The sequence below is a fragment of the Thermobia domestica genome, chromosome 18 (assembly GCF_964235325.1).
Source record: "Thermobia domestica chromosome 18, izTheDome1.hap1.1, whole genome shotgun sequence".
Taxonomy (NCBI): domain Eukaryota; kingdom Metazoa; phylum Arthropoda; class Insecta; order Zygentoma; family Lepismatidae; genus Thermobia; species Thermobia domestica.
The window spans coordinates 14,883,837-14,903,533 of record NC_137471.1 but is presented as its reverse complement, the minus strand read 5'-3'; the positions used below and the strand labels follow the sequence as shown (position 1 = coordinate 14,903,533).

The window sequence follows — 19,697 nt, the reverse complement described above, 5'->3', positions numbered from 1 at the left end:
ACATCTACTTGATTAACAATAATTCTATGTACAATAGCAAAATAAATTGAGGGAAGGTAAAAGGTGAATGTGTTTAAAAAGTTTATTTTTGAAGGTAAATATTGTATTTGACTAGCAACATAACATGGTAAAAGTTATAAATGTCAGATAGACCAATGTTAGAACCTATAAATCTCGAAAAAAAAATATATCAGCATTCAACTTTCTCCGTTTATATCTGTTCTAACCTATATTACAAATGCTATATTTTAGTAATTTAATCTTTTACAATGTTTCACAATTGTTAAAATGTATGTGGGCTGTCAGACATATCACACTCACTAGTCTTGTTTAGTATCGCTGTTCCTATTCTGAATCCATATTGGAAACTTTCATATATTCTCTTTTATTTTCGTTCTTCTTTTCTTTAAAATTAATCAGAAGGACACTACGTACTCGCACGAGTTTAACCGAACTCATCCGATCTGTATCAAACTTGGTACTAAGAGACCTTGACAAATTCAGTACGCTTATGAAATACTACGGTGTGCAGGTTTTTTGTTCCCGAGTTATAGACCATCAAAGTGTAAGTTTGAACTTAATTCTCAAAATAAATTTCTAATTGCTTTTAGGAACAAAATTAGATATAGTAAGCATGATAAAAAAAATTATGCGAAGTACAAGGAGGTAAATACTGATTAGGTTGAGTATCTACGTTGTAAATACAGTTTTGTAGAGATTTGGTTTAAAAATCAATAGGAGTGATTTTTACGAGCAATAGAAACATTTACCATGTTCCTTTCATTGTCTAATATACAAATCGTACACAATACAGGGTGTTTCAAAATGAATATCGAGGTTTTTAAGCTTTGTAATATTTATTACATTTAACGTACAATTCTGAATAATATCAAATGAAAGAGCAACTCAAACAGTTTTTGCTACAAATGTTCAATATGAGCACCATTCGTCACAGGACACCATCAAGTCGATAGAAGAGAAAGGCTCATAAACTATCCGCCAGAATATGGCACTGAACACATTCAATTTAGGAGAGTTTCGTATCAAATGTACTATCTCGTAGGGATTTGCTTACTCCCACATACGAACATTATGAGTGTTTATATCACCACATGTCGGTTCATCACTGAAGACGACATGATCCAGAAAATCTTCATTGTCATGCAACAACATTTCATTTGTGAAGTTGGCACGTAAACTGTAGTTTGTAGGCTTTAGAGCTTGTAGCAACTGCAAACGATAAGGTTGTAGTTGTAAGAGTCTCCTTAAAATTCTCCACACAGACGGTTGCACTGTAACTACAGATTCAGTCTTTGCAAAATGTAAAACGAGAAAAGCTTTCTGCTCGCTAGTCGCCATCTTTGCTACTAGCGCATTCTAACGGCAGACAGAAGAATCAGTGCATGCGCATGCGTGCGTACAAAACTGTTTGAGTTGCTCTTTCATCTGATGTATTATTTATAATTGTAAGTTAATTGTAATAAATACTACAAAGCTTTAAAGCCCTGATGTTCATTTTGAAACATCCTTTTGTTTTGTACAGTAAGGGACACTTCTAGATGGTACACCGACATCCATATGGAAATTTACGGCAAAAGTGTACCATTCAGAAGTGTCCCTTACTGTACAAGACATAGTACACTTTTCATACTGAAATGTCCGCATTGTCCATTTCTGCTTTCTCCACATCTGAAATCATGATCCTCTTATCAACAGGGGTAAAAGTGTGGGGGAATGTGGGAGGGACGTCGTCCCCACTTCCATAAAATATTTGTGGCGTCCCTCCCAACTTCCTAACAAAATTACAATGGGCAAAGATAGGCAAGGGGGAAGGCGTGACGTCATGCATCCCCTTACCTTTCCAGACCCACTTTTACCCCTGCTTATCAAGATCTATTGACTTTCCCTGTTGTGATTTAAGGTATTGCTACAACACCTTGTGGACTGTATTATTAACGCTGATTCTAAGATTTGACCTTGTTATTTTTATACTATGAATTTATTACAGATATAAAATATGATTCACACTACAATGACTACATGCATTATTGCCTTGTTGTAAACAAGTCTTTATACAACATACATTGCTATGATACAAATAATTATGTTTTTGGTACTTACAATAACTGCTGCATTTATACATATAGAAATCAATGAACTACTTGCATTAATGTACTGATTAAACTGGTAATTAATTGTCTTTGATGTGTATGAACTGCTTTCATTGCAATTATGGGAAATTCTGCTTGCTGCGTGGTTCCACACTGCACATTTTTAACACTGCACTGTTTCCAACTAGCAAGATAGAAATATGTCAATTAAATGAATACACACAAATGAAAAAAAAAACTCAACATACTCCCCCCCCCCCGTTGATTGGTGCAATCAAAATTTTTCACAAGGAAGAGGAATAACTTTACTGATGGAACGTTTATATGTTCCTGATGATGTGCGCACGTTTACAACACGTACAATTCCGTCACGTCCTGGAAACACTTGTTCAATTATTCCCAATTTCCAATGAAGAGGTGGTTGATTATCTTCTTTGAGTAGAATCACCATGCCTGGAACAATGTTGCACTGTTTGGAAAACCACTTTTGTCTTTGCTGCAATGACGTGAGATAGTCTACTTGCCAGCGTTTCCATAATTGATGATGCATTTGTTGAATTCTCTGCCACCGTGATAAACTGCCTTCTTTCACTTCTGTCAAATTTGGCTCTGGAAAACTTGTCAAGGGTGCTCCTATGAGGAAATGTCCTGGTGATAAATATGATGTCTTGAGGATCATTTGACAATGTAGTGATTGGTCTTGAGTTTAAGCATGCCTCGATTTGAATTACTAGAGTATTGAATTCTTCATATGTGAGTAATGCATTACCAGCTATGCGTTTAAAATGGTATTTGAAGGACTTTACTGCAGCTTCCCACAGTCCGCCAAAATGTGGAGACATTGGAGGAATAAAAGACTATGTGAATTCTTCCGTCGTTGCGTGTGTAGCAATTTTCTCCTTAAAATCTTCAGACTGGAACAATGCTTGTAACTCTTGTAATTCGTTTTTGGCTCCAACGAAGGTGGTACCATTATCACTGTGAAGGTCAAACATTTTCCTCGACGACCTGTGAAACGTCGAAGGGCTGCTATAAATGCTTGTGTTGTACACCCATTTACTATTTCTAGATGTATTGCCTTTGTGTTAAAGCAAACAAATACTGCTACGTATGCCTTAACTGTGGTTCGGCTTCTAACTAGTCCAGTCTTTATGTGGAAAGGCCCACAGTAATCTACACCGACATTTAAAAACGGACGTGATGTTTGAAGTCTATTTTTAGGCAATTGACCCATGAGTTGAGATGTTGCCTTGCAATTCAGCTTGAAGCAAATTAAGCATTCATGTATTGTTCGTTTGATTATCTGCTTTGACCTAATAATCCAATAACGTTGTCTCAATGACGCATTCAACAATTGAAAGTTTGCATGAAGCAGTCTCTTTTGTTCATGGATTATGATCAATTTAGTCAAGTGATGATCTTGCGGTAAGATAATGGGATGTTTTGTATGATATGTTAAGTCGCTTTCTTCTAAACGTCCACCAACTCTTAGTATACCCTGGTGGTCTAAGAACGGATGTAAGTTGCGAATTTTGCTTTGTTTTGGTAATTCTTGATTTGACTTGAGGCACTTGATTTCTCTATCAAGACACTGCTGCTGTACAAGTTTGATGCAAGTAAGAAGTGTCTTTCTTGTTTCTTCAACTGATAATTCGCCGATAACTTTCTTCTGTGGAATCTTAATATTGTTAATGAAACGAAGACAATATGAGAATACTCTGATTACTTTCTCCAACTTCGAAAATTTTGAGATGACTTGTGTTGTACCATTATCAGTCGTTACTAATAGAATAGTTTTCCTTTGTTCGATCATTTCATTTTCTTCCATGACTACAGCTTCTGACGGCCATACTTCTTCTGGTTCTTGCAACCATGGAGGTCCATGCCACCACAATTGAGCTTGTGTCAGTTGATGCACTGTTGTACCTCGAGATATCATACCTGCTGGATTTTCTGAAGAGGCAATGTGCTTCCAATTATTAATGTTAGTGTATTCTTGGATCTTTGCTACTCTATTAGCCACAAATTGTTTCCAGCGAGTGGACGGTGATGCTAGCCATGCGAGTACTATCGTTGAATCAGTCCACAGGTGAATGGATGAAATGTTCAGATTGAGAATTGGCATTACTTTGTGTACTAATGAAGCCAATAATAGAGCAGCACATAATTCTAATCTTGGAATTGTTACTTGCTTTATAGGAGCTACCTTAGATTTAGAACATAGTAGATGAACCGATATTTCGCCTTTGTCATTTACTGAACGTATATATAAACAGGCTCCATAAGCATTCTGTGATGCACCTGCAAATCCATGTAGCTGAATGTCAATTAGATTGCTCTTTGCCACGACTAGCCGACTGACGTTGATATGTTTTAGGTTACCTAACTGGTTACACAATTGTATCCATTGTTTGTGCAAATGAGCTGGTAGTTGCTCGTCCCACTTTAATCCTTCCTTCCAAAGTTTCTGTAGAAATATTTTATAGGTAATGACTATTGGACTGACTAAGCCAATTGGATCAAAGATAGATGAAATGTGAGAAACAGCCTGACGTTTGGTTACACCTTGACTTTTTGTTCGCTGCATCTCCTCTAGAGGTTTGTAAGATATCAAGAATACATCTGAGCTTGAACACCATACGATTCCCAATGTTTTGATGTTATCTCCATTTTCAAAGCTTATAGATGAGTTTTGTTCTCTGTACTCCGTTGGTAATTGCTTCATTAGTATGTCACCGTTTGATGACCATTTTCTGAGATTGAAGTTGCCTGTTTTGAGTAATGCTATAAGATCTGATTGCAATTGTATTGCTTCATTAAGATTATCACAACCTGATAAACAGTTATCTACGTAGAAGTCTCTGCGTAGGATTTCTGATGCCTTGGGATATTTTAACTGTTCACTGGTTGCTAATTCTTGAAGTACTCTCGTTGCCAAGAATGGAGATGAAGCTGCTCCATAGGTGACCGTTTTTAATTTGTATTCCTTTACTGGCTGATCTGTTGATTCTCTCCATAGAATATGTTGATACCTTTGATCTTCAGGATGTACTTCAATGCACCTGTACATTTTTTCAATATCTGCTGAAAATGCAATTTGATGAGTTCTGAACCGTAGAATGATTGATTGCAAATCCTGTTGAATAGTCGGTCCAACTAATAGCATATTGTTTAATGAAACTCCATTTGTTGTTTTTGCAGAAAAGTCAAATACTACGCGGAGTTTGGTTGTTGTACTTGACTCCTTCATGACTGCATGATGTGGAATGTAGTATGACCCTTGTGTAGTTTGATTTTCATTGACTTGCTCCATGTGTCCTAATTGTTCATATTCTTGCATGAAAGAGATGTATTCATTTCTCCATTCAGGTTGTTTTGTGAATCTTTTTTCAAGATGTTGAAGTCTTGTTGTCGCTGTTTGCAAAGAGTTACCTAGCTGTACTTCTTCTGTGCGAAATGGAAGGCGAACGATGAATTTACCACTTGGATCTCTCGAAGTGTTTTGAACAAAATGCTCTTCACATGCTGCTTCTTCCTTTGAGAGAGGACATGTGACTTCTTCTAGCTTCCAAAATTGATGTAACTGCTCATCTAAACTGTCAGAGGTGCGTGAGAAACATGTGATAAGACTGGATGACTCAGATGATGAATGATGTATTGGTCCTGACAAGATCCATCCTAATTCTGTATTCTGCAGCGTAGGGAGACTATGATGAAGGACAACTCGTTCTGGACGCAGAAGATTTAAAAATAATTCTGCACCAATTAGGAGATCTATTTTATTTGGGATGTTGAATGTTGGATCAGCAAGTCTTATAGTATTGGGTATGTTCCACTCTTGAATTGAAAATTGTGATGAAGGTAGATCACCTGTAATGCGTGGCAATAGTGCACATGTCATTCTTACCTTATATTGACTTACTCTGGATTCAACGTCTAAAGAGGTAATATGCGTTATTTCAGACCCCGTGCCATTTATTCCTTGCAGTGGGATATGTACCTTCTCTTTACGTAATTTACACATTTGTACCATATTTTCCGAGATGAAGTTCGACTGTGACCCACCGTCTAGTAACGCTCTACATGTATGCACTCGACCAATACTGTCCCTAACGTTCACTAACGCTGTAGCTAATAACACTTGAGTTTTATATTTAACCCTTGCACTGTGATATGAACCTTGACTTTCAATTTGATCCGAAATGGCATTAACACCTGAATTTGAATTGGTGGTCTTTGATGTCTCGTCACCTACTTGTTCTTTATTACTGGTGGTATTACTTAGAGAACCTTGATTGACCTTAATGTCTGTATGTAAGAGAGTGTTATGTTTCTTTCCACATCTTTTACACGTACTAGCCCGACATTCACGTGAACTGTGAGAAGGATGTTGACAATTGAAACACAGGTTATGTTTCTTAAGACAGTTCTGTTTTTCTGTCAACGTAGCCTTTATGAATGACGGACACTGAAATATTTTATGCATTTGCTTACAGAAGACGCATTGTGTGATATTTGTCGATAAATAAGATTGTGCCTTTTTGGGTCGACTGTTACCCTTTGATTTTATTTCATCTTGGTGTGACTCATTACCTTTGGATTTCATATTTTCTAGCGCCTGACATTTATGTTCTAGAAATGAAAGTAACTCTGCTAATGGCTGGAAAGATTGATTATTTTGTTTTAATTCCCATTCTCTACGTGTTTGAAAATCCAATCTTTCTACTAGCAATTGACTCAATAATGCCTCTTCTAGTGGTACTTGTAAGTTAAATGCTTTCAGTGCATGAAAATTGCTGGAAAATGTGTTTATGAACTGACGTAACTCCCTTGCATTTTCCTTGTGTATTGCCTGAATGTGTAAGATTTCCCTTATGTGAGTTCCTGCAATCATACGTTTATTTTCGTATCTTTCCTGTAATAACTCTTGCGAAACTGGAAGATTTCTTATTAATTCAAATGCTTCTGCCTTAAGTGCCGATAATAAGTAGTGAAGTTTTTGAACAGGTTGCAATTTAGAATTATTATGAACTAACAATTTAAAGTTTTCTGAAAATGCTAACCAACCCTCGTATTTTCCGTCAAAGGTAGGTAATGAAATAGTTGGCAGTTTTAGATTGTCTGTGCTATTTCCCTCCGAATGCTTCTGACCAGCGTGTGTACTATTTTCTTTGAATGTCCCTTTATTTGATCGTTCATTGACTAATTGTTGCATATTTGCCTTTAAACTATAATACCTAGCTTCAATTTCTTCGCGTTCAGTTTTTTGAATACTACCTTCATCTTCTAACTCGAGTGTAGTCTGAATGTCGTCAAACCTTGTCCACAATTCTGTTAAATGTTCAAGCCTCGTTGTAATTTCACCTATATTTTGTGTTTCGTTAAATGTACTAACGAACTTTTCCATACGTGTAAGCTGTCCTTTGATGTTACCTTTCTGTTTGATAAGTTTCTGAATTTCCCTTTTTTCCATTGTGTAAGATAATTAATTTTATTGATTATGCAAAATATGTGCGTTTGGAAACACTGTAACAGAAGTAAAACGGTGACGAAGTACTCACTTTCCTCTTGTTACTGTCACAAATCACTACTTGTTTTTATTATTATCACTGGAACTTGTTCTTTTGTTATGCTAAATTAAATTTATATTACTTTATTGTTGTCATTGTCACACTATTCACACTTGTCACTGAATCTGAGCTGTAACTGTCACTGTTTCGTTCACTTTTTTTTTTTAATAATGCATGCTTTATTGTTGCTTTTATATAAATGCCAAATCCGGCCCGGAGGACCAAAATTTTATGTATGTGATTTAAGGTATTGCCACAACACCTTGTGGACTGTATTATTAACGCTGATTCTAAGATTTGACCTTGTTATTTTTATACTATGAATTTATTACAGATATAAAATATGATTCACACTACAATGACTACATGCATTATTGCCTTGTTGTAAACAAGTCTTTATACAACATACATTGCTATGATACAAATAATTATGTTTTTGGTACTTACAATAACTGCTGCATTTATACATATAGAAATCAATGAACTACTTGCATTAATGTACTGATTAAACTGGTAATTAATTGTCTTTGATGTGTATGAACTGCTTTCATTGCAATTATGGGAAATTCTGCTTGCTGCGTGGTTCCACACTGCACATTTTTAACACTGCACTGTTTCCAACTAGCAAGATAGAAATATGTCAATTAAATGAATACACACAAATAAAAAAACTCAACACCTGTCATCGACATTTCATTCCGTAATGTAAAGAATTACTCTTTGGTAGATTGTTTCCAGAATTTCGCGAACCACTTACCTAGATTATTTATGTACAGTAAGATATATACTAATATACACATATTCAAATTCTATCTTGAAATGAACAATGCTGACAAAAATACGAATGCTCATAAAACGTATTCAAGCATATCACATTTGTTTTTACTGAAGGATGATGTTCAACTGATAAAGATAACCACAGGGAAATGTATTTTAAAAATAATAATAGCATACTGTATTCTTTCTTCTTTCAGACAATTGATATCAGTACAAATAAAAATTTACCAATTGGTTCGAAAGGACATTTACTTCTGCGAGGGCCGTCGTTAATGACAGGGTATTTTAGAAAGCCTAAGGTAATTATACTTATTATTATTATTATTATTATTATTATTATTATTATTATTATTATTATTATTATTATTATTATTATTATTATTATTATTATTATTATTATTATGTGAGAAGTCAATCTACATTGGTAGCACTAAATTCAAAACGTGATATGTTGAGAAGAGTGGCAATGTCTTATACAAGTTTAACATAAAAAGCATATATTGGGTCCAACAATAGAGCAATTATTTTATTTATTTATTTATGTTACAAGAATTACACCATTTTAACTTTATGACAAGGGATTTGATTTTAATTATTATTATGTATCTTCAGTATATCTTTAGTTATAACTAGAGCAACCCACATTATGCTTTATTTCTTGTTTAATTATGCTTTATTTTTTCAAATAATGCTTTATTATGCTGTATTGTTAATTTCAATCATTGTTACTGTCATTATCCTTATTATTTATTTTGTAAAGTATATGTAGCAACCAGCAAGTAATATGTACTTTACATATGCAAATTGTTTTTACCTTAATCGTTTATAATGTATAATATTTACTTTACATTAACTATTCTAAATATCTTGATCTATTTATTAATATTTTATGCAACCAGTTTCTTTCATTTTAATGAACTTTCCACTTAATGCATTATAAAGAGTTTTTTCTATCACTTGGGCAGAGTTTTTTCTATCACTTGTGTGCGCCTTAGAGGTGCATATTGGAGTGAGTTCTCCAGTTCAAAGGATTACACCGAAAAGTTTACAGAAATAAACTTTCCATTGTTGTATTGTTATGTTCTTAAAGGTTTCGCATTGCAAATATTGGTTTTAAAAAATATTAATACAGTACGTTAAACTTGCACTTAAACAGAATTTTCCAAGAATTATGCTATATATTTTAAATTATGCTTTATTTTCTAAAATTATGCTTTATTATGCTTTTAAAATTAGTTTCTTTTGCACCCTTTGACAACCACAACCATGTTCAAGGTACCAACCATATGTGTAAATTGCTGTTATACTTTTTGTGCTTTTGGTTTGCCCTAGTTATAACATTTTAATCAAAAAAAAGCAATATTTTATGTGGAAATATGAAAGTGGTAAATGTGGAAGTGGTGCAAATTTTTAAAAAAATGAGATTATCTTTGAAACGAACCTAACAATTTTCATTGTGCTTCATAAATCAATATTTTATTAACCTCATACACCTTGCAAAACATTATTTTATTTTATTTCATTTGTAGAAAAATGCAGAAAATGTAGTTTACTCTTGGGAGTGAATTTTCCCTTTCTCAACATTTTTTAATACATTATGAAAAGAAATCTTTCAGTTTAACGTACGGAAATGATTTGAAGATCTCAAACAAACGTCGTTTGTCCTTTTGAGCCTGTAACGAAAAGAAAATTCAATAATTTGACGCTAGTAATTTACAACATAAGGTGAAAAGATAAACGTTGAATTCTTTCATGCTTTCAAAAAAAAAAAAAAAAAAGTGTCATTTGTGTTTCAAAGAAAAATATACTTTCCAAATGTTTTGTGTCAGTAATATTATTATTACTTTTCGAATTACCTTTCATTTTATTTTATTTATGCATTTATTGCCTTGACGTTTAGTTAGAAATTGTCAGAGTCAATGCGAACATGGTGTATGAACTTCCTCCCGGAGCATAAATCCCCCCCTTCCAACAGACCATATCCTGAAATCCACTACTAGTTACATAAACGTCTACACTATACTCAGATGCAGAGCGCACTCATAATTATTTGGGGGGAGGGAGGATCCAAGGTTGAGATCTTACATATTTACATCTAAATTTATGGAAATGTGTAATTATTGCCAAGCAAAAACTGTATTATTTCAGGACTCGGGAGATTTGGGGGGTGCTGGCGCCCACCCCCACCCGAACCCGGTGCCCTCCCCTCCACTGTGAATGCGCCCCTGTTCAGATATATTTGTATGAAGTTACAGTATACATTACAAAACCCAGAAGCCTTCTGACGAGAGCTTTCTCTGACAAAAAACAATGTAAATAAAAAAACCAAGGATGTTATAAAATAGAGTATCTACCCATATAACAAAATCGTGAAGCCATACGTCACAACTTCGCCACACCTACTCTGTACAATACGTGCCACTAAGATCGCAATGTTTCGAGCCAACAATCATAGCGGAAACGATAGTAGCCAATCAGAAGTGCCAGCTCAGACGATGCTCGGTTGTTTTTTGACTTCATTGAGTTTATATGATGAAGATACGTATGGGTAGATCATCTACGGTATAATATGAATATTTATATTGTTTCTTAGCCATAATAACCCCGACTATGTGAAAGTCTAGTTATACATAATTTCCCTACGGTTATTTTCTCGAAAATATTATAGTAATAAATAAAAAGCTGGCTTACTCAGTAATGCATAATGTCTACCTCAGTGGACACAATAGAAAAGCCTTTCACTCCATTATTCCATGAGGTCCAATGGATGAGACATAGAAAACAGCCCCTTGACGCCACATGTATAGCAATATTTCATAAACTACGTACTAGTCCTGCTCTTTAGATTATTATTTAGCTTAGCACCTACGTAAGAAAAATATCAGCCAATAGAACGTGTCCACTAGAGTGGACTGTATGCATGAGAGGGTTAATAACTATCAATATCAATATTCGGTACAAGACCAAGACTTTCGAGACTGACGTAAGTCTCGTCTCGGTCTCGTCTGGATTTAAAGACGTCTGCTCGGTCTCAGTCTCGTCTCGGTATATAAAAGTCCGTTTCGGTCTCGGTACATCCCTATTTGCTTGACGTACCGGTACCGAATCGCTGCTCTTTGATCAGAGTGGTTAATGCATCTTCGACACCATGGATGGGATCTTCTGCAGCATGTTCTGCGGGCAATCTGTTAAACATTTGTTCACCATCAATGTGATATATCCCACACGTTCGGAATCCATTAATCAGATTTCTCTTGATTACTCATGTCATCTGGCAGTTGTGATCGTGAGTATGGTAACACGTGCTACTACTGCGTCCATCTTCTTCAGAGATTTCGTCAGCAGAGTAGAGAACATGTTCTTTGGAACTGTGCTTAATCTTGGATTTTGTACTTTAAAATCAGTGAGACATTCATGCCAGGTTTCCATCATGGGTCCGAAAAACGCAACATCCAGCGATTGGGAAAGATGTGTGGAGTTACGAACCATGCAAATAAAATCAATGGCATTTTCAGCGCACAATGACAACACCTCACCATTCAAATGTGATGACATATTGTCACCGATTAGTACTTTTCGACCTTCTAAACGTTTCCCGTGTGGTAGAAAGGTGGTTTTGAACCAGTCACGGAATGTAGCTCCATCTCATCGCTTGATCAATGTTGTTCCTATGGTGTAATCAAAGTTACCCCTTCATTTTTAAACTTTCCTACAACATACATGAGCACATATATTTTGAATTCGTGTATTTTTTTCTTTCTTTTCCTATACTCCCAGAGCTACCAAACACAAGTTATATTCAGTTTAATTAGTATATATTTTACACTTACCTTTGTATGTGGAAAGTTTTGCAGACGTTGGTTACACTTACACATTTATACGTATTTTCACTGCAGATAAAGCACTTCCTAGTAAGGGACACGTGCAAACAGGTCGACAGCTGGTTCGCAAATACGTGACGTGATCCTTAGGGCTTCCTTATTCGCAGAAATAACTACGATATATTTTGTATTGGTATCGCTAGGTGACTCTCTATCCACTTTGGAAGTCTAGACCAAAGTATCCCAGGATTTAAAGTATCCCCATGTCACTGTATCTTGAATTATTATCATTTCTGTTAACGTTGTAATTATCACACTTACCGTGTAACTATGCCGCAGTAGATTAACATTTGCATAGACATCAAAAGTGTCATTCGGAAATATATGCAATGGAGTTACGAGACATGTTTCAACTAATATTTTTACCACCTACATTTCAGTTTTAAATAGACCTAACTAACTAACTAACTCTATGGCCTATGGAACCCGGAGGTTCAATGCCGCGTTCACAAAAGCTCTCCACTAACTTCTATCCTTAGCTAACTGCATCCAGTTTCTACTTTGTATTCCAATCTCTGCGAGATCCATCTTAATATTGTCCTCCCATCTGCGCCTAGGTCTTCCTAATGGTCGTTTTCCGATGGGTCTTCCAGTCAAGACTTTGAAAGCGTTTCTACTTTCTTCCATTCTAGCTACATGACCTGACCACCTAAGCCCCCTAGACTTGACGACCCTAACAATGTTGGGTAAACAGTTTTAAAAAGATCACTTAAAGGAAATGATCTAATAGCAATGTCTCATTCATGCTCAGTAACACATTTTTTTTCTGTAAACTTTATAAAATCGAGAACAGAACGAAATTTTTTAATTTTAAGTGCAAAGGCTATTTTTTAAGTTTGTATTTTCTTACAGGAAACTAAGGAAGCTATTGATGAAGAAGGTTGGCTCCACACAGGAGATATTGGCTACGTCGATGAAAAAGGACGAATCTTTGTGTCAGACAGAATTAAAGAAGTGTTCAAATATTTAGCTCACCACGTAAGCTTTTACTTCATACTATTCGTTTCCTAACAACTCATTCTGGTTTACTATTACCATCGCCAGAAGATTTTCTTTTTCTTTTTCATCACATGGCTTCAAGGTCTTTCCAATCAATTACATGTCACGTACGTATTCCAAGAGAACCCTTTATAAGCGACATTAGGCTAACTCGTAGGAAGATCCGCTGCTGATTTGTATCAGTAGCAAGGTGACCAGAACTTTTACTTTAAAAAACGGGACGCATACGAATCGGCGACGGGGGGGGGGGTGACTTTCACATTCCATTTTGGGACTCAGCAGTGTTTTCAATTTACAAAATACACAAGTAAGAATAATAACACAGCGTTTCTAACTTAAGTACTACCCAACAATACTTTTAACTACTTCAACACTCAGAATTCCCACTTGAACCATAGAATACTCAATTCTCATTGGAATTTTCAGAAGTTCTAAGCACGGCTGAACCTTCCCAATGTAGGGGCGGATCCAGGACCGACTTCTGGGAGGGGCGGTGGGTTGTCATACTGCTACTTTTAAGGGCTCCAAACTTTGGGATGGGTTTTATTTATATATATAAAATAAAAAAGTTTCCTCTTCTGGGGGTACGATCGCCTCCTTTCTGGATCCGCCCCTCTCCCAATGATTGTTGGTACGGAAAAGTGTAGAATTAGCATTAACTATTTATATTTTGAATAATAATTACGGGACGCCTGTGTTATGTTTGCTTAAAAACGGGACATTTAGGCGTCCCGTTTGTGAATCTGAATAAAACGGGACAGCGGTTGAAAATAAGGGACTGTCCCGGCTAAAACGGGACGTCTGGTCACCTTGATCAGTAGCCAGCTTGAGAGTTTCATTGATCTGCTTGGAATTTCATCCATTAGAAATTAAATCTGTTGCAATGCGTTTTCAGGTTTAAAAAAATCAAGATGAGTAACACACATAAAACGTTACATGTAGCGAGTTGAACGAACATACATATCTCCATCAGGATATAGAACGGCAAACAATGAACACAACGAATGATTCGTTTCGTATGTTTTATCGTGGAATACAACAATACAAACCATTATAAATAAAATTACCATTATAAGTACAATAATAAATATGTGTAAATCCCAGAAATACATACCAGTAGTACCTTCAAAATCCACCACACATCACCAACGATGTGGAAGACACCGAATACTGTGAACGTCACATGATCTGGTTATAAGATGATTTGCATATTTAAATTTTTCGTGAAATTATGAATAATATTTCAATTTAATTAGGAATTTGCATATAAAGAATTTTGAGATTTAAATAATTACCAGCGGGAGCATATAACTTTTATTAATATTTCTATGTATATTTATGGTTTATTGTGTTATGTAAATGAATAGTAATGAACAACAGGGCAGGACTTAAGCGAGAAGCAATAAGAATTTGATATTAATTAATATTAACGTCTAAGAAGATAGCGAATTTTGTATGTTGATATGCTAGTTTGCATGGATAGAGGCAGAGAAAGCTTCCCAGAAAAAAAAAACTCAAAGAAAGCATGTGTACTTAACGGAGCGTTGGACACCCAAGTTGAGAAGAATTTTGAAATCAATATAACCATCTGAATAAGGATAGAAAACCTATGAGATTCAGATTTTGCTTAGATGTATTGCTAGTTGAATTTCTTAGTGTTGTTATAGGAAGTAGCATACACTATCACTACCGAGACACAAATCCTACGGAGGCAATACTTGAAAAAATCATAAAATTTTTAGCATGTCTATGAGAGAAATCCGAATACAAAGAGGTGTTATTTTTTTTAAACACGCCCATTTTTAGCGTGTTCGACTTTTGAAGCGTCGTTTTGCCAACGGAACATTCTCAGAGAAAGAGAAGTTGACTATTTTAAAATTATTGACGAGTCCACTTGAACTAGAGGGGAAGCTGTCTAGAACGTTGTTTGTAATGGTTCCATGACATCCGCTAGATGTCTCTGTAAAAATATAGTTATCGTCTGCACCGCTGATATGATTTGAATGATAATATGTGTTATGTTATGTAAATAAACTTTCTGGGTGTTCCCGTAGTATTAGACATATGTAGTTCGATATATATATTTTGTTTTGTCAAATTGGCTTGTACTAATACCAGTTTAGGCCGAGTTTGTGGTTGTGGAAGGTATGCAGGGAGACTAACACATACCTTTGTTTTTTTTTAAATATAACCGAGAAGGCAATACTGTTGCAAAAGAAAAGCGACCTTCCAATCAGTAATATTATGTTGTTTATCATGTGTCAGGCTACTTCAGCCTTATCTAGAGTCATTTTAATTTGTTTGCATTTTGCATAGTTCATTTAATTTGTTTAATTAACATCATTAATTTGTTCAGAAACCAAATCCTTCAATGCATCCGTTTCTGTAATTTATCATATTCAATGTCACTTGTTCAAGCAGTTCCTGGTGTCGCCGATAGGTGGTGTCACCTGACAAAGGTGTTTAAGTAAACATGTCAAGTGACAGAGTTTAAATAATGTTGGTGTTTGTGTTAATATTTCTCGTAATTACGGCACAGTGTGTGTGCGTAACAGATACTAAATTGAAGCTTGATTATTAAGCAAGTTAACAAACATAGTGACAGACAACGATGCCATTGAAGTGATAGACAAAGTGGAAAAGAACATGAACAAGTGTGTTTTTTTTAAGTTATTTAGGTCACTGGAAACTCGCAGGTGAGGGATGCACCTTCACCCCTATTCCAGTGGAGCGGGCTACTTTGGTTCGGCCCAACCCAGCAGTTGAAAGAAACAATGAAACTGCAAAGGAATATAACAGTACTCGGGACAACCAGAGAGTTAGTTATTCCTAAATCGCGAGACAGTGCATATCAAGCACTGCAAGTCGTAATCGTGTTGACCGTCAGCTATTTGGAACTCTTACCATTCAGAGATGTGTGTACAAGAATAGTGCGTTAGTTACACACTGATATTCTGTGCGTGTGTGCTGTAGAATGGGCAATCATAGCTAGTTTACTTTCAGTATTTCCTCGTTTTCTCCGGACTAACATTCTAGTGGTGGAATGGGAGAGTAGGAGATACCGATTATATATATATATAAAAGTGTGTTTTCACAAAAGTGATATGAGACAAAGTGCGACATATATCACCATTTACTAGTGGGAAGAGACAAAGCTTTACATCATATTTCGTAAAGTGCTTCGCACCAGTATCAATTTTGTGCCATGTTTACGTCACACGCTATATCACTTGTTCACGCTACTAACAGTGAAATAAAAAAAAAACGAGTAACATTCTTAGTGAAGAAAACACATTGCCGTGTTCTGTAGAAAATCTCCAATGCTATCGTATAGTATAGTTTAATTAAAACCCATTAAATACAAGAACTGAGCTATTTTTGCTTGTATTAAGTAGGCGGGTTTTGTGCAAGAGAACGTCATGAGAACTTTCGTCAAATAACAAATGTATTTTATAGTTGTATCACACCAAGGACTACCCAGTTGAACCGCCTCTGGTGTTTACTGAAATTCCATGGCAGAGGAAACCTGACGGTTAGCAGAACCTAGGAAGAGGATGGTCCACAACTTTGGAAGAAACTCGACCCGGAAGTGCATTCAATCGTGAAACTAGAGACACTTCAAGAAAGAAGAGCGCGGCGTAATGAATACAAAAGTGCACAAACAATAATAATTGCGAGCTCAAAGTGTGAGAAAGAAATATTAAAAGAAATATTTTTTTTCTTTTTCTCTTCTTTTGCTCAGGTCTCTTAGCGAGACCACGCGCGCGAGTGCTTTTGTAAATATAATTTCTGTGTGCTCTGGAATTACGGAAGTGGTGCATTAAAGCAGGATTACCACTGGAATGTTGACTTCTTTTATTGTTGCAGTTGGCCGCAAGGTAATGTGTTACCCTTTTGTCTTTCTTGTTTGCTTTTCAGGCCAGAAGCTGGGTCTATCAATGGATCGTAATTGCGATGAGAATATTTTGGGTATTTTTCGCATACAGGATGGGTGTTAAAACCATATTAACCTGTAAATTAGAGTGTCATGCTTAACAGGAATCTTATTTTTTTTTCTTTTCAAAATTTTAACTTTTATTCATTCTAAGACTCTACCGACTGACTAAATTCACTAAATTAACTTTGTGGCAGGAGGTTACAGTAATTTAAAGTAAATATCAGTTTAATTATTAAGATTCCTCCCACATTTGCATTTTTGCATATTAATGATTTTAGTAATTTATTCATATTATGCAAACTCACAGTCCTCCGCTCACAAAGAACTTGGCTGCCTTGCGCGTGGGGCACGACACACACACCATCCTGGATGTATGTTTTGTTTTAGAAATGTCCTTTGCTAAAATTTGGTTTTGATAGTAAATCTTGTGGCAAGAGAAATAAAGTAAAGTCTTGTTTTCCTTTTCATTTTCTGGTCAGTAAAGAATGTTGCCACAAGAAATGAAAGATACCCAACGTTTTTACGATATTTAGTGCAAGCCAGACGCGGGTAGCAGTAGATGTGTTTTTCTTTCAGGTTGTCGCGCTGCCATCCAGAAAGTTTATTATTTCTGTGTATATTATTGTTGTGTCATATTCATTTATTTTGTTGAAGTGTGTTACAAAATTTTAAACCTTTTGGAGGGGAATAACATTTAGCGAATCAAGTTTAGGCATATTAGAGAACCTAGTTACTTATTTAGAGTTCATAATCACTTGATGGTAGTAACGCGAAGTCAAGCTAGAGCGATGGAAGGCTTTGTAGGCGACAACATTATTGACGATCAATTTGCGCAAATAATGGAATTTCCATCGGAGTCTCAGGACACCGGAAGCGATTCAGTAGGAAATGTAAACACCTCTCTCCAGGAAGTAGTTCCGCCTGGAGAAGGTACAGTGAGTAATGAGAGGGCTAATGAATCGGAGCAGGTTAGGGAACCGGTTCCCAGCACCTCAGCGCAAGTCACATCTGTATCTGACCCGTGTCTCGCGTCACTTTTTCATATGTTAAAAGAAATGGCAGAAAAACAGGAGAAATCATTAAATGACATTTCGAATAAGCTAGAGAAACAAGAAAAGAATCACGAAAAGTCACTTTTAGAAATTTCAAGTAAATTAGAATCTCAAGAAAAGAGGCATGAAAAAACGTTATCGGAATTAGCAAGTAGGCAGGAGAACGCTAGCAGAACCATGCTAGATAAGTTGGAGGCTGTTGAAAAACAGATCACTGACAGTTTCCGGCGTGAAATGATGCAAAACGTGACAGAGCTAGAAGCAAGGATCGATTCCTCAGCGGAAGCTCTGGAATCCAAGATAACAGCATCCTGCCAGGAACTAAAATCATCAGTTGAGGCAACAGAGAATAAAATTAGTGAATTAGAGGCTCACACTGAAAGCAGGATAGGCGAGATATCTGAGGTCCTTGGTTCAAACCTCGCTCAGGTCTCTCGAGATGTCAACCATTTACGTGGTGACATGGAGAGAGTGGGGGAGAATGTAGCCGCCGTTTCTACTGAAATAGATAGAGTAAAAGCTACCGTAGATAGTTCGGTGGGCCACTTACAATCTAAGTTGCGTAGAGCGGAATTGAGATGGGAGGAACAGCTGGAACTGTTAAAGGAGTCGGTGCGAGAAAACAGTTCCAGTTGTCAAAACACAGCCTCTGTCTCGCATGAGAGAATCGAAACGCCGGTCGCTGGACCGAGCCATGCGGGGCAGTTCCCTGAGCTTCCCAGGCGTGAGAACTCAGACGAGCAGGCTGCCCCTCCCCCTCAAAACATAAACAACGTCAGCAGTAGCAATAGTAGTGTTGCGAATTGCCAGGTAGCGTCAGCCTTAGGGCTATTACATCGAGATCTGTCACTTCCTGTTTTTACAGGAGTTGAATCAGAAATACAGGCCCATAATTTTCTAGTAGAGCTAGATAACTATTTCGATTTAACGGGTGTACCAGAAGAGAGACGGTTGGCCTTTTCCTCCCACTGCTTCCGTGGCATCTCACGCCAGTGGATGCAGGTGACTTTGAAGAAATGCGCTAATTACCAAGATCTCGTTAGACATTTCAAGAACGCCTATCTTAGCGAGGAAAAACTTGCTAATCTCCGCGCCTCCATTTTGACGTCACGTTTTGAGACACGGGGAAGCAAGAAACCGACGGAATACCTGTTGGAATTACTGCATACCAACAGTATTCTCGACCCCCCGTTACCTCCCCAGGTACTTTTGCGAGTTCTTCCACGGCAATTGCCATTCTCAATCTATAGATGTATTGTGTCATCTAAACCTCGATCTATAGATGAATTGTTGAACATTGTTGGTGAGCTGCAGTCCACCTATCAGCCACCAAGTAACAACAACAGTAGGAGGGGAATAAATACACTTAC

At 36.5% G+C, this 19,697-nt stretch overlaps 1 protein-coding gene across 1 annotated transcript in view; it reads left to right on the top strand.

Annotated features, from left to right (window-relative positions):
* LOC145675440 (uncharacterized) overlaps positions 1-19,697 on the top strand; it is a 70,831-nt gene that overhangs the window by 36,049 nt on the left and 15,085 nt on the right. The window contains exons 10-11 of the mRNA XM_081745859.1: positions 8,656-8,757; positions 13,192-13,317. Coding sequence (XP_081601985.1) covers positions 8,656-8,757; positions 13,192-13,317 — 228 coding nt within the window. The remainder of the gene's footprint in view (positions 1-8,655; positions 8,758-13,191; positions 13,318-19,697) is intronic.